The following is a 16,258-nucleotide window of genomic DNA, read 5'->3' on the forward strand; positions in this document are numbered from 1 at the left end:
GCTGTCAGTTAAGTGTTTCTTCTCGCTGCTGCCGGAGCTGACCTCTGAGAAATGTGTTGTGCTGCTCCCTGCCCGCGTGCCATGCCCCCGAGAGTTGTCAGTGCTGGAATGCTGAAGGGCAAGCGGAGGAAGCCTGGCGCTGGCGCTGACACACGTAAGATGTAGTGCTAGAATTTTCCTGGTGGAAAAATGGCCGCAGCTGTAAGCTGAGCGAGCCGAGCTGGAAAATATCCCACCGCTGCCAAGCCGTTAACCCCTGCACCGCCGCGCCGAGGGGAGCCCCGGCTCTCCCAGCACAGTGCTCCTCACTGGGCATGGACGCTGCTCACCTCCAGCATCGAAACGCTAACAGGCTTTGTGAGCTGGAAAAGCACAGGGAGGGAAGTGATAGGAAAAAAACCCCACAAAGACCAGAGGAGTGTGTGTTGGGGCAATGGTGCTTCCCAGCGAAGAAAATGAGTACCAAGTTTCCAAGGTGGGAAATATGAGTCAAAGATTTCAGCTCCACACCCAGCTATTTTTAAAAGCACTTTCTTTCCGTTTCAGTGGTTGACTCAAAGTTGATTCTGCTCTGCAATAGCAGCAGTGCTTTACGCCTCTGCCTTGACAAAGCAGAGCAATCCGGGGCTGAAGACTGACAGCAGTTTTCAGCTCCTGCTCGCACTGTTTCCCGACACGCAGCAGCACTGGGAACAGCTCACCACAACACCAGCACCTACACTGCCCTTTGGTTCCCACAAACTGCTTTGCTAGGGTATTATGTATGTGCACTGAAGTGTGTGCAGAGAGAGATTTCGGCTCCTGAGGACATCTCCTGCTGGAGAAGCACACTGTGATTGCTGAAGTGAGCACAACAAAACTCCAATGTTCTTAAACAGCATCTATGTGAGTGCTTGGCTTCTGAGCAGCTACTTGTGGCCACGGTGCAGCTTGTAGAGCCCTGTTTTAGGAGGAATTCAGGATAAATGGACTGATTTGTCCATCTTTAATAGCACTGACACTAAACACAGCAAAAATACCCTGCTGTGGTAGAAGAAATACCACAACAATTGTCAGTTCTGCAGTATTCTCCTCAAATAAGGCTCTTCAAATGATGCCTTTTTTCCCCCCAGATGCCTCGGAGGGCACTTGTTGAGTGTGAATGTGTTGTGCCAGCTGCTGCACACACGAACCTTCACTTGGCAACTAAACTATACACTAACTCCTATGAACTGCCTCTTTTCCTTTAATACAGCCAGACACGTAAAACTAGACGGGTTGGACCATCTGAAATCCACAGGAATGACACACATGCATTTTTAATGACAACACGACAGTATTAAAACATTCCTTGTACCAGAAACATCTGGATCAGCATCATCTTCATTACTTCCATCCCTAATCCTGAACAGGAAAAAATCAGCACAACTAACTTCCTCGGAAGGCAGTCTTAGTGCTTTACACGACCACAGGTAGCTACCTCAGCTGTTAAACAGCAAATTCTGCCTTCGCTAAAGCAACATTTTGGAGCCTCCCAAACTACGCTCAAACCCAAGAAATAACCAACCACCCACGCCACTTAACCAGCTCCTTCCTGAAAGAAGGAACGTAAGTGTGAATTATTTACAGATCCCATACTCTGCTATTTTATCTTCAGCTCATGCACAGAATGAATTATTTAAGACATTAACGTGATGGAAACTTGGAAACTAATGAAACATTCATTTGCATCCTGAACACAAGCAGGCAGAACCAAGGATGCCATGAAAGCGCTTTGTGCAACGTAACCACGGATTTTGCTCCTAGAGAAACTGTTGCACAAAGTCCTCTGTCTGAAGGGCCTCATGGCTGCTCTGCTTCAGGACAGCCAGCGTGTGTGTGTCTGTGACAGCTCCACACTCCTGATGAACTTCCTGAAACAGGCTGTTAATAGTAAGAATGTAACACTAAAGTTGGAATTTAACACTTCCTCAGGAACCATGAGGCTCCAAGGAGAAAATGAACAGAAGAATATAGTAAAAAGACTGGCTGTCCTTCAGGAGAATCACAAGGATTTGTGCCCTCCTGCTATTTTCAGCCGTGCTCTGATGCTGGGATGCCAGCGCAGCACAAGTCCATAGGTCAAATGTTCATTCAAAATGGACCTTATTATTTACACTCTAAGTGTTTCACCACTTTCTTCTTCGCTATCTTTTCAGATATATTTTACTGCTTCAGAGTAAAACTACACTTTGACAATTCTTTATTTACATCTGGCATATTATCTTAGAAGCTTTATGGCAGGAATGTGCAGGAGAAAACAAACGCTCAGCCTGTACCGCAAGTGGAATTCCATGCACTGCTTGAAAAAGGGTGCTTTAAAAAACAAGCAAAGCATATTTACTGATTACAATACTCTTTCAGCAGTTTCATTAAGCATTCATACAAAGACACACACAGAATTCCCAGCTGGTTTCCGTGACCGGAGCCAGGCTGGAAGGGCAGGACCCGCACTCAGCCCCGTGAAAGCCAGAGGATGGCTGCACATCCGGAACGTGGGCTCTCATCACCAGCACTGGTGCAGCTCCCACTGCCTCCAGTGATCACTACTCACAGCAAAAGCACCATCCTCCTCCTCACAGAGCTCCTTGAGACACGAACCCAGGCTGCCCTCACTCTCTCCTCAGAGCCAGAAAACCTGCTGCTCCTACTCTTATCTATTTTCTTTTCCCATTTAAACAGGCACTAAAGTATACACTGCACTTAAATAAATGAGACAAAACCATGCCTCCTGATAGCTGTAATTGCGCTGCGGCCCTCAGCAGGAGCATCAGTGCATTTTGTATGTGAGGAACCTGCCTCCTCCATTCCAACCTCATGTGAACAAGGATGCTGCTTCAAAGGCACATTCCACAGTAATGGCCACTTCCATTTGTTTCTCTGCTCTTCCCAAGCACAGTATGTCCTCCACCATTTTACTACCTTCATGCCAGAACAGCACTTCAAACACCTTTTGATTTTCCAGCAGTAATTGCATCTCTGCCAAGCAGGGCTTCTGAGCTCCTGCTTCTACCACTGCTCCAGTGAGTAGTAAATTAAAGCCAATGCTCCCCGAAAACAGGGCTGCAGCAAGCACTCCACATGAACACCTGAGCAATTACTGTCCACTTCCCAACTAACAGGTTAAGAGCTAGAGTTTAAGAGCAAGTGAAAAGAATCCCTCTCCCCCTTCTCTGGAGGCTGGCTGGAATGGGGATCTGCATAAACCCACAGACATTCAGAGTTAACTGTGGCATTCTCAGCCTGCCACCAAACATCAGAATTCCAGCTTCCAGGTATGGTCATTGTGATCATTCTGGCAGGATGAACCCTCCACATGCAATAGTTGGTTACGGCCAGATATATCCATTACTTGTCTACCAAACAAGGAGAAGGCAGAAAGCAAATAAAGAAAAGAACTCAAGGTATTATGTATATGCCTGGTGCTGTTCAAGTAACTGAGCATGGAAACCGGGAAGAACAGAGGAGTCCAATCCCTGGAATACCCCCTTGGTCACTACTCTTCTGTGGTCACTGTTTGAAATAGTACAATCAAAGTTTCAAGAAGCCCATCATTCAGTTGTGAGAAGAGCTTTGGGGTGACCCGTCTGACTCAACATATTTAACAATGAAGGAATAACACAGAGAATAGAAACAACTGTAAAGTAACTTACCTTTGATTTTTTGTTCAATGGCCTAGAACAAGAAAAGAGAAGTGTCAGTGATGTGTGCAGATAAAACCCCTGTATGCACGTGCCGCTTCATAAAGCAACATTAGCTTCTGATTCCCCTCTTTTAACATGTTTTAGAGTTATTTAATTATCTACTTCAGAAGTGTCTCTAACCACACCATGCCTATTATTCTTCATGCCTAGAAAGCTGTTTAAATGTTATAGAAGACAAAATTAATTTGAAAGATAAGTACATGAAACAGACTGCATTAAACTTGCAAATGAAGATGTTTTGAGCGAGTTAAAACTGTGCCTGGAAGCAAAGAACTGCCACCACTTTTATTGCAGAGGGAGGGACTAGACATGTAAAGAAGAAAGGAAATGCAAAGACTTTCCAAGTCATTTTCAAGACTCAACCAGTTACACCTATGATGCTGCCAACATTAGAGATCTGTTTGACTAAAATTGCAATTAAAAATCACAGGATAAATACAGGGAGAGAAGCACGTTGGGTATGGAAGCACACCTTAACTGCAAGGGTTTAACTAGAAACCAGCAAAACTGAGTTCTCAAAAGCACAGCTCATAGTTCTCCCTACCTGCAACTAGAGTTTCCTTAATTATCACTATTAAAATGCACTATTGCCAAAGCACAACGAGATTTAATTGGATATGGTCACTCTGGTAGCTGTATACAGCCCATTTTAATTACGGTATCACATATATTCATAGGAGGCAATAAATTTGCCATAATACTTAAGCTATGATTGTCTATAATTGAAACTGTGAGGGGAAAGGAGCATGTGTGAGTGCAACAGAGATTTACTGATCCACTGATCTAATCTTGAGTCTTGGCCAGGTTCAGACACCAGCACTGGTAGGGCTGACTACTGAAACACTCTCAACAGCTCTCCAGTGCCACAGCCTCACTTCTCCTAAGGAAATCAAGAGAGCCTTAAACCCCCCATCTCAGCTCCTTTAGCTGACAAAGGCAAGTATACACACAGAAATTGTAGCTGTACCGTCCAGGAGTTCAAAATGTGGCCTCTTGCTCCCACAAAACCCTAAGCAGAAGCTTTTCAGGTTCCTTATTTACGCTCCTTGCTAAAAATAGCTGCAAATGGAGACCCTGCAAAGCCTCTTCTGAAGAACTCCACTTACTTCAGCGCATCAGCCACTGAGCTAGGAAACTAAACCAGGGCTAACGCTTGCACCAGTGTTATCAAGCCCCCACCCCACTTCAGTTTTTCCCATTTTACCCTATTAATGCTGGCTCCACCACCACTGCCAGTATCCCCATCTGCCAGAAGGCAGCTCCTGTGCTTGGGGCCTCATATAATGCACCACAACTCCTCATCACACTCTTTGCTCAACAGATCTGGTTCAAAACTGTATTTTGAAGGCTTGGGTAGTTGTGTATGCACTTCAGCTCCTGGGTGTTGTATGCATAGCAGCTGGCTTTGAACTAAGTGTCCAAACCCCATTTATATACTGCCATAAAAAAGAGACTGGAATACAGCGGCTGATGTCCCAAAGAAGCTACTCTCAGCATCAGGATGCAAGCGCAGAGCATGCCTTCTCCACTTCAACTGTCACACCCCTGTGACTGCTGCTGCTGTTCTAGTATGCCTTTTAGTTCAAATTGTCATAAAACTACAGAATATATAAACCTAAGCACTGGCTTTCTCTTCCACAGCACAATTGCACAATGTCCCTTCAGTTCTTGCCATGCCCATGTGTGTGTTTAGAGCTTACCCTGGAGAGCTAGTAAACTCCTCCCCTCCTCAGCTCTGACTTAAGAGCCAATTCACTGACCCATGAACAGCAACATGAGACAACCTAGAACTTTTCAATCAACTTTTTGCTGTTTCTGACCGTCCACAGCACCCGAACAGATATGTGGAAAAGAAAAGGTCACATTCCAAAATACACCAGAACTTGGTCACAGTAAAACGCTTTAAAAGGGTTTGCTGGAGAGCCTGTGGTTGAGAACACAAACCGGGATGCTCTTAAAGAGACACATCCAGCATTAGTCAATGGCATCAGAGGAAACTGCTAAGCAGGTTCCCTCTGCTCCCACCTGAAACAGACACATTTACAAACATATTCACAAGCTGCTCTCAAGCTCAGGGTCAATATTAAGAATCAATGACCATGATGAGTATCTTGACCGTAAACAGGACTCTGAAGCATTCACTCTCAAGTGCTTCTGTGATTATTTCCACCCCAATACACCTCTGCTGTCAATATTTTCATTTTTATCCACCTTCCTTCATACAAACTGTCTTATGACGCATGTTTCCATATGGAAGGATAAGAATATATAGTAAGGGAAGGATGCAGCTGAAAGTCACCATCTTAAAAAAGAGCTAATTTTATTCTACTAATAAATGCATTAACATTGAGGAAGTTTTTAAACATGAAACCACTTCAACTGGCAATCAGGAAAGAGAATGCTCTTCTCAGAACATTTAACCTCTGCCAAAATGGATCACAAAGCCAATAAAGATGTTCAGTGTATCAGTTACCACTAAATAACTGACAGCATATTTAAAGCTTAGAACATTAAATTAAACAGAAAACACTTCTGAATAACCACAGCTGACCCAGTATTTACCAGCGATGAAACTAAAGTAACCCAGAAGCAGGGGGTTATCTTTGAATGTCCAACATACCTTTTTTTGAGCAGCTTCCTTCTTCTTCTTGTCTTCTTTTCTCTTTTTCCTTTCTTCCATCAACTGTTCTTCCTCTTCTTGCACAAAATCCCTGAACCACACAGTTTGTAATTAACTTTCCCAAAATACAATCTGTACACACTTACATTCATTTTAGAACAATTATTTCACAGTGACACAAAAGGACAGGGGAATTCTACTTCTAATTGGATAATATTTCTATAGGGACTGTGCAAACCACAAGTGACACAACGTGAAGAGCAGCTGCAGTATCAGGCTACGTGGAAGAGTGTCTTTTTCCAAAAGTTACAATGAAGGCTCAGCCATGAATCCCATTCAAAAGGCAGCACAAATTCAGATGCAGGTTAATCCCTGCCTGCTATTGTGCATTGTTATGACTGAGCACACACGTCACAGCTCACCCTGCCAGGCAATGGGCTCCCTGCAGCCACACAGACCCTTTGGTGCTGCCCCCACTGCCTGGACACCCATCAGCTCCCTGATCCCAAACACCACCTCTGCCAAGAAACACCCCTTGTGAGCACTGTATGCGTGGCACTGCTGACATGAAGCACACATGAACTAGATGGCACGTGAGCTGAAGAGCATGGGCACACCAGAGCTGTCAACAGCAGAGCAATTCTGTAGTGCCTTAAACAAGTGACAAAACCATAACTTGACAAAAGTGAAAACAAACCCCATGGCATCAATCTGAATTCAATTAATACAAGGTTTTACATGCTAGAATGGAAGGTTTAGCAGCAACAGCACTCTGTGGATTGCACTGTTTAAAAAACAGGCTTCAGCCAAGGCAAGAGGAAAGGCAGGACATGGGGAGTATAAAAAGCAGGAAGAACTGCAGAGGTGCAAGCGCACTTGAAGCCATCAGGGACTGCAAGGACCAAGATGTGACACAAATGCCAGAATAATGGAAACAAACTTTCCTTTAAGGCTATGCTTGGAGAGATGCAGGGATTCTTGGTAAGAATGAGGACATGACCAATAGAACAGACTGTGGTCACAGGCAGGAACAAAAGCATCTGGGCTAATGGTGCAAAGAGCTCATGACAACATGAATGTGCAAGTGAAGATCAGTTGGTTGTGTTGTACATGAGAATAAAACCAACTGCTCCCAGAAAGGATGATTCTGAAGTTTAGAAAGTAACAATAAAGCTGGACATAAACATCAAACAGTGGTGGCAGTTAGCTTTTGCTAGAGCACGATAACAGGGAGAGAGAACATACGGTTACTTAAGTGTTTGAGACTTGGAGAACAAAGCCTTTCTGTAGGCTAGAAAGTCTATCTGCAAGAAATTCTCTGTCCTTTCAGGGTCAGGAGTATTTGAGTTCAAAGCTCAGAAGCTGTTGCCCCACCAGTGCTGACCATATAGTCAGGTGATGAGATTTAAAGAAGAGGTTGAAGATGGTTTTCAGACCTCTTTCTGCAGCGTACATCTAGGGTATAACACACATCCCTCCCATGTCTTGAATCTCAACACGAACTCCACTGCACATCCACCCTTCCACTGGGCAAACCACTTCTTCACACTAATCCTAATTTTTGTGATACTCTGAGTGGGATGCGGGAACAAACTCCATACGTGTTGAGTAAGTAAAGGAAGAAGACACCAAGTTCACTCTTTGAATAACCTTCAAAGATCAGCACAAGTCCTCTCTTTTAAAGGCACATTTCACATGCAGCTGGTGTTCTCCCAATCTGTACACACTCTATCCCATCAGCTGCAGCTCAAGTAACAGGAGGTGCTCGGATTCAAAGCTGCTGTGCAGATCTCTGGGAGGCAAAACTGATCAGAGACATGGAGGTGATTTACTGTGGCAAAAGAAAAGGCTAAGAAACAACTGCTGGAAGGGAATGCACACCCCTGTTTGTGACGAGTGGCCCTGTCTGGTGCCTATCTCCAGAATTCAGCTCTGCACATGAAACGCACTGCTTTTATCTTTGCCGAGATGTATCTACACGTCAGAAGCAAAGCCAACTGAATAAAGTAAAAAAACAAGACACTCTGCAAATATTAGGACTTTCATTGCTTATTTAGCAAGATAAGTAATTGGTGAATTCTACTTTTAAGAGAGCTCAAGTCCCTTTTAAAACGAGTGCAAGTGCAGGCATCACTCTGGTTTGGTTTTGCCTTTTCTCATTTTTGGTGTTTAATCCCACATGTGCCTCCCAGGTGCCTGGCTCCACTGGGACAAATCCATGCCACCACCTCCCTTTTTAATTAGACAGAAGCTTCTTCCAGCACGTGCCTCCCACTGCAGTGGTGTAAGCGATACTCAACAGCAGCTCAGCACACTCTGCACTCTGTGTAACACTGCCATGCCATGGGAAGAGACTGTACCCCCCTCCTGCTGCCCACCTGAGCTCCCCCTCTAAACTCTGAGCCTGTTCTTTTGCCCACTGTGTGATTCTTCAGCATGAAAAGTGGTTCCCCTCCCGCTAAGGTCAATGCTGCAATAACGATACTTGTATTTGAACGTCAAGTCGTGGCCACTTGGCTATTATTAATAGTGGTTTCAGACAAGAAGAGCTGTGGCAGTATTTTCACATGACATTCACTGTGGAAGAAAAGAGCCAGCAACATGTAAATTATTTATAGGGCACAGAAACTTCTGAGACTATTAATGTGAGCACACCAGGAAAAAAACCTCAGGACTGCATTTCGGGCAAGTGACTGAAGCAGTTTTCTCCAATCTATTTTTATTACTACTAATACTGCCAGACAGCAGCTATGCTTTATCTGGATGGCAAAAATCAATTTGTCTGGAGGGAGGAAAGTTTTGTATTCCCAAACCAAGTATTTCTTAATTAGAAATCTCTTTTCTGACTCCTCTCTGTAAACAGAGGCTTTGGAACACGGTTATGTGTGCCTGTAGAGCAACTCACACAAACAAGAATCAGTTTTCATCCCCACCTGTTGAAATCTTTGCTCTCTCTGCAACTCCGATTTCATCCGCTACTGGTTTCTTTTCCCAGTGCTCCCTTCTGTTGGGGTAACACTGATCTCTTGTACACCCAGCATCCTTTTTCTCCTCTCCCACTCTTGGGGTGACTTTTAAGTGCCCATCAGCCCATGTTGTGTGTCACCAGATGCAGCCTGGCACCGCAGATATTTACCAGAGGAAGAGCTGCAGTGTACTCTGACCACGAGCAGTCAAACACCACCCGACTCCTTCACCCTGCATACCCAGACCAGCAGAGCACGGCTCCCAAGAGCTTCCACAGATCAGATGCTGTCTTTTAAGATTCTCTAATACCAGAGAGCAAGCACTAGACAGTTTTTTTTTTTAAAGGAATTACTGCTGATGTTTTTAGGTTTGCAAAAAAAAAAACAACAACCAACCAACCCTAAAAATGTTATTTCTGAGCCCCCTCTATTTCAGTTGCACTGAAAGTCACAAACCATCACATACACTGTGGCTGTTTGGCATTTGATCACAGTTTTATCATCTGGCTGCAACCAGTCTCACTGGAAATGCAGTGCTGCATTTGCAATTAGGGCTCAGAAATTATTTCATGGACAACGAAGAGGTTACTCACGTACCCACAGAACACAGTCACAGTCGGCCAGTTTCATTTAAAGCAACCCCTTGGATGCTTTACAACGCTGAGGTAATGATTAGCCTGCAGTGACACATGTGCTCTGTAAAGGTGATGCAGAAGCCAGCTTTGTCCATCCTGCCACCTCCCCATGACATACTCTTCCCCAAGGGGAGGGAGCATGCTATGACCCAGAGTCATCATTGTGTAGCATCAGCCTGTTCTGGCCACTCTCCTTCCTGGGGTCCCACATCCTCAGGTCTCCCCAGCACTGGCTGTGCACGTCTGATGGGAGGCAGTGTCCAGGGCCAGGCTGGACGGGGCTTGGAGCAAGCTGCTCTAGTGGAAGGTGTCTCTGCCCGTGGCAGGGGTCGCAAATGGGTGAGCTTTAACGTCCCTTCAATCCAAACCATTCTACAAGCCTATGAGGTGTACCAATGCTGCAGGGTGGTACACTGCTTAGGATTGTGGATGGGAACAAAACTTACAGGGGTCCTAATAACCTGAGAAGATTTTGAGGAGCTTTGCCTTGTGTTACAACTTTTTGTGTGTCACATCCTAAATGAACACGAACTGAACACACGAACTGAAAAGCCATTCCGGGTTTAGAAGTAAGCTGTAGCACTTTCAAGAGCAAGCAGAATGCAAAGTAACATTTCGCAGGAAAAAAAGTAACTCATCAATCCTGCTGCAGGCACATCAACAAGATTAGGTTTTATTTTTGGAATACAGATGCTAACGCTAACACACCAAGGTCTCTGGAATATTCTAGCATAGCATCAGCTTTTTGTTCCCACACAGGAGCAATAAAACTCCTAAATGATGACACTGTGATCATTCTGTTTTCATGTGTTTAAGAAAAACAGCTTTCAGATTACAAAGCCATGTTAGAACACACTGAAAACCTCTGTGATGAGTATCAGGACCTTAGCAACACTTGAAAAAACATAACCCACCTACAGTCCATGGCATGTTTTTAAGAGTATTAGATGATCATTGTAACGTTAATTCTCAATGACTGGAAAATGGAACTAACCCAACTGTACAGTTAAATAACAACAGTAACAAACAGCCTTACTGCCCCTGCTCCTCACAGGAAATGGAATCTCTCCAGGAGGGCAGCCCTACTCCCACCACCCTCCTACACAAACATAAACCTGAGATACAAATCCAGATTCACCTATTGAGTCACCACATCTGAAGCAGAGCTCCTGCATCGCCATCTCTGACAGCTAAAGGCGCACACTCCCTTCATTCTTGCTAACACATTAACACAGGCCCTCAACAGACAGCAAAGGATGGTATTTATGCCTCAGATTCCAGCACCCATTAGAACACACCACAAACAAGCTACATTTTTAATGCTACTCCTTGAGAAACACAAGTGCTACACAGTGTTTCCCATTTATCATCCGAGGCTTGAATAGCCACCTTTCCCCGCTGTATTATTCTTTGTGTACAAACTATCAGCAGCTCCATGTTACTTTATCGCACGTAACAAGAAACAGTGCAGGAATCTGGTCTCACAGTAACAAGGCAAAGCCAGAAAATGAGCAAGTTCTTTTGCTGGGCTTTGCCCTACATGTGGGTAGGTTTAATCCATCCCCCTGTGTCAGAGGTGTCTGTCACAGCACACTCAGTCCATCAGCTGGCCAAATGAAAAGCAACAACTGAGAACTGAATCTGGATTTATAACATGAAGATATAAACAGACCTCTGTTATCCCACATCAGTCACCCAACTTTCACTAAAACACATGTACAGGGAGCTTCCTTTTCCTCCTGTATAGCTGGATTGGCTTGCTCAAGGTTAAATGGCCTTAGCAGAAATGCAAACCCTATTTTTCATTTTAGATCAACTGGAAATTAAATACCTCATCATAAGAAATGCACATCTGAGGCTGGAGCAGAGGCCTGGGCTTTAAACAGCTTAACTTGAAAAGAGCTTTATGTTCAAGTGACACCGAATAAAAACGGATCTAGATCTCCGCAGAGGCTGCACATCAATGGCTCTGAGAGGATACAAGCAGAACCTGCCAGAATCTGCCTAACTTCAAACAGAGGGAGCATCAGATAAATATTTACTGTTATTTACTGAAAAATACCTTTTCTCTGGGTGTGCACCTCAGCTCAATTCTTGTTTGTGTATGTGGAAAAAACCAACAAGCTACCCAAACACCTTCCACACTAACCCATTAAAGTAAGTACTTTTTCATTTTCTGGAACAGCATCACTCTGGCGGGACAGAGTGATCCAGGTGATCAGCAAGTGACAGCAAGTCTCCCCCTTCATCACCACCACAACTGTGTGCCATTAAACAAGAGCAACCACATTCTGACTTCCACAGCCAGCACTCCTCCAGTTCTCCTCACTCCTGCTCTGTCTCAGGTTTTGATGATGCTGGTTTTATGTACGGCTTGCTTTGTTCTTTGGCTTGTGAACTGGAAAAAAGCTGTAACCTCACTGTGTAAACATTTCAGGTAATATCTATAGCAAATCATATTTCACTTATTGATTCTTGGAAAAAACGTTCTATTCATCTTTAATTTCAAAAGCTCCAGCTTGGCATTATAAAAATACCTGGGCTGAACTAGACATATTTAACCTCTATTCCTACATTATGGAGGAGGAGAATCCAGGATACCCCTATTTTCCTCGAAGACATGCTGAAGATGTGATAATTACTGTCTGTGCAGCATGTTATCTTCTGTTATAATATACAAAAGGGAAACATGTTATGCCACAATAAAATTACAATTCCAGTCACCTTGCTGAGGAAATTACAGTTATGAGCAGGATTCTGACACAAGCTAAGCCCTAAGACACAGCACTGCATTATTACAATCTGAGCTCAGTATTCATCTCTGAGTGAAAGCGCGTGAGCTGCACACAGCAAACTCCAGCACCAAAATAAACCAGGCTGCCATCCACTGTGAACACATTACCTGGTGTTCCCCAAACCAGAACCACCCACACAACAGCACTGTGCTTTCTGGATTCTGCAGGCTGGCACTAACTGCTAGCTCTGCCCTCCGCAAACGCTGCTCAAGCTGCCAGCAGCATTCCAGATGCTCACACACAGCTTTCCCTGGCCAGACACCCTCAGACCCCCTCCAAACCCACACCACCCCACAAGATGATGGGTTTAAAGACGCTGCTCCCATCCCAACAAGTCTGCAGTGCATCTCCTCTGAAGCACCCCAAAGGCTGCAGACACACTGGGGTCTGGTGTCACTGCAATGTCCCTGCATGCCGAGCAGTCAAGGGACCACTGGTCCCTCACAGGCGAACTGCTTTGCCATGGGCAAAGGGCAGTGAAACCGCGAGCCAGCCTTTCAGCAGCCCTTGTTCTAACAACCTGAAAAGATAACTACCAGGTTTTACCTTCTGCCTGGATACTACATGGAGTAAGCATAAAAGTAAGACTCAAAAGTGATTATACACTGGGGCTTTTGAAAGCACTCTAAAAGCTTCTAGTGTCAAATATAAACCAGGAATTTTGGGGGAAACAAACAAATTCCTTCCCCTATTTGCTGCTCTTGTTGTTACACATGAACTTGCCATGCTACAGGCGCAACACTGCCAGGCAGCTGCATTTAAGTGTCTGGCATTGGAAGATCCCTCACAATTCTGCAAAGACAGTAAAGACGTTGGGATGAATGCACACATGCTGCTACCTATATAACCTGTGTGTGGCATTCCACACTGACTGTCAAACATTGCTGAGACTTTATGTCTTGATAATATTTCTGTATTCTGACCTACAAGTTCCTTAATTTTTTAAATTATTCAATTACACACATGCCAATAAAAATAATTTCTTTTTCTGTTAAACCCCCAACAGCTTTTCTGCTAAACCATCATTATACAAGAATTAACTGTAAAATGTGGATTTTGATTAAAAATGGAACCTCCAAGTCCTCCGCCAATGCTTCCCACAAAATAGCAAACAGAGCACTCTCCAAGCTGATGGAATAGAAACCAGTGCTTTGAAGTTAACAAAGAAACAAAACCAACAAACCCCACCAGTGCCTTAAATGGAAAGGCTCTGGCAACCAAAACCACTCAGCGTTTAACACAGGAGCAAAGGAAGCCTCAGGCACCAATAACAAAACAAAACCACTTTACACAAGTGCCTGTGTTGTTCTTTCCAGCTATTAACATATAGAAGAGGTGCTGCCAAGCTAAAAATTGAAACAATTACTCCAGTGAATAATTAATTCATGTTTGTCAGCTACTTTCTGTTCTGCTTTTAGTACCTCAGTCTTTAAATTACCACCCTAAAAGTGATCGAATTCTAACTACCAGATCTCCCTCTACCAACTGCTTGAACACACTCACCTCTCCCACTCTGCTAATACAGGAGCTGCTCACCAGAGCTAACTCCAAACTCCAAGCGCTGTAAACGCATCCTAGTTCTGGAGTAACATTTGTGTTACAGTTTCACCCTGAAGTTTCACCAAAGATGCTCACTGCCACACAAGCATATAAGAGACAAACCTCTCTCCCAAGAAGTTTATGATCTAAATACACAAGGCATCAGTAGCAGCAACAAACAATCCCTATCTTCATTTAACAAATGGGGAACCGAAGGAGACAGATTAAACTGCTTCTCCATAATCACACTGGTCACACTGGGTATCTGTAACAGATGCACAAACCCAAAGGACTGTTCAAGTCCAGCATCTTAACCATAAGACCACCCATACTCCAGACTGCTTCAGTTTTATTAGCCCCCTATCAAGTATATAGCACAACAGCCTTGCTGTAAGCCTAGGAAAACAGAAGGTAAAATGCAAGTTATCTGATGGGGCCAACCTGACGATTTTGCATGAGCTGAACAAGTGTGTGGAGAGGAGAAACGAATGTTTGATTTTGTGCAAGTATCTCTAAAAGTCTTGAGAAGTATGAACAGATGCTGTCTTTGCAGTAAACTCTGCCCATTTGCTGAAGTCTTCCATAAGAAGTTTATTAGGAAAAAAAACCCAACAGAAAACCAAGAGCTTAAATATCAACAGACACAACTCCATTTCTCACTGTTTCTCTACGCCTCTGTCACTGAGCCATCTCATCGGTTTCCTGCAGCCCACAAGGAAAGCCTCATGGAAATATGGTGGTTATTGAACATGGAAGAGTAAACCTAATAAATTGTACAGTAAGAATTTAGGAGATACATGGATGGAATCTAGAGGGAAGCATGACTTTAGGCAATAAGCTTTCTCTCCCAGGACACGGGCAGCCTGCAACCAATGCAGATGGAACCTCTGAAGCAGAAACACAGGTGAATGAAAGCAGTGGGTGAATCTTCCCTATGATTTGCATGCGTGTGAAGTGAGAGTCAAAGCCCTGGGTTTGGGGAAAAAAATACTGTAAACATGTTTGAGATATTTACCTTCTCTCAGTTCCACATAAATGAGGCAGGAAAGCCCTGTTTACCAAACAGAAGTCAACAGTTAGGTCTTAAATCAAAAGAACTAAATGGCGATTTTTACTGGTCCTGATTTTGACCAAATGTACCTCTTGCATTTCTCCAGTCATTAACGGACAGCTCTTGTCCAGTGGGAGACTGAAGAGGTGACATTTAACTCTTAAACAGGACACAAGGCAGTGTGCAATAGATTTATCTGAATTACTGATGCAAATCATGCGCTCCGCTTATTTGTGAGACCAGGAATATTTGCACAGGAGCAGGCATGCAGGCATTTAAAAGAGAACACAGACCAAATGAAGATGCTTTTCCAAAAGGCCAAACCAGGCAAATTGCTAATCCCGAGTTTAAAGCAGTATTCACTGCGACTGGATAAGCAAGCTCTGGTAAAATCTAGAACACTTGTTCTATCGCAAACCCACAGTCCAGGCCAATATTCCCAGCAAGATAAAAGAAGGATATTTACTACCCATCAATTTATAAGCACAGACTCCAAAGGTGACTTCAGCATGTCCATGAAGCCACACCAACGTTCCCTGGAGCCTACAGTCTATATATACACTCTGCAGTTTTAGATTAAGAACAACTGTAGCACGGGTCTATTTGCCTTTCCCAGGAAAAGCTATTTGCTCTCTCACAATTTGACTGGGTCACTGCAAATTTAATAAGATCGTAAATAATGACATTAGAGAAAGAATGAGAGCTATCTGCTGAGTTCTACAACTGGAACACTATTAATCAGGCTATCCAGAGCAGGCAGGCCACAGTTTTATCAGCCTGTGTGCTCACACGGTGGGAACTCCCTCCCTGAACATAAGCAGGTTTCTGAAAACAACCGGTGTATTAAGGTTAACTTGAAGCTAGCTCTTTTAAACACATGAAACAGCCACCTCTGTGTCAGAAAACACACAGACCATTCCAGAGCAGAGC

General features: G+C 44.0%; 2 protein-coding genes across 8 annotated transcripts in view; one reads left to right on the plus strand and one right to left on the minus strand.

Annotated features, from left to right (window-relative positions):
* Positions 1-16,258, plus strand: part of PALB2 (partner and localizer of BRCA2) — a 168,884-nt gene that overhangs the window by 47,823 nt on the left and 104,803 nt on the right. The gene's annotated exons all lie outside the window — the stretch shown is intronic.
* Positions 1-16,258, minus strand: part of TNRC6A (trinucleotide repeat containing adaptor 6A) — a 46,415-nt gene that overhangs the window by 27,912 nt on the left and 2,245 nt on the right. For 6 of the 7 annotated variants that reach the window (XM_061349112.1, XM_061349110.1, XM_061349115.1 and 3 more), the window contains 3 exons: positions 15,293-15,328; positions 6,343-6,433; positions 3,672-3,693 (listed from right to left, as the gene is read on the minus strand). In XM_061349112.1, coding sequence (XP_061205096.1) covers positions 3,672-3,693; positions 6,343-6,433; positions 15,293-15,328 — 149 coding nt within the window. The remainder of the gene's footprint in view (positions 1-3,671; positions 3,694-6,342; positions 6,434-15,292; positions 15,329-16,258) is intronic. The other variant, XM_061349111.1, reaches the window with a different exon arrangement.

The sequence above is a fragment of the Neopsephotus bourkii genome, unplaced genomic scaffold (genome assembly GCF_033783945.1).
Source record: "Neopsephotus bourkii isolate Nb327-2 ecotype Australia unplaced genomic scaffold, CSIRO-AGI_Nbou_v1 NB_384, whole genome shotgun sequence".
Taxonomy (NCBI): domain Eukaryota; kingdom Metazoa; phylum Chordata; class Aves; order Psittaciformes; family Psittacidae; genus Neopsephotus; species Neopsephotus bourkii.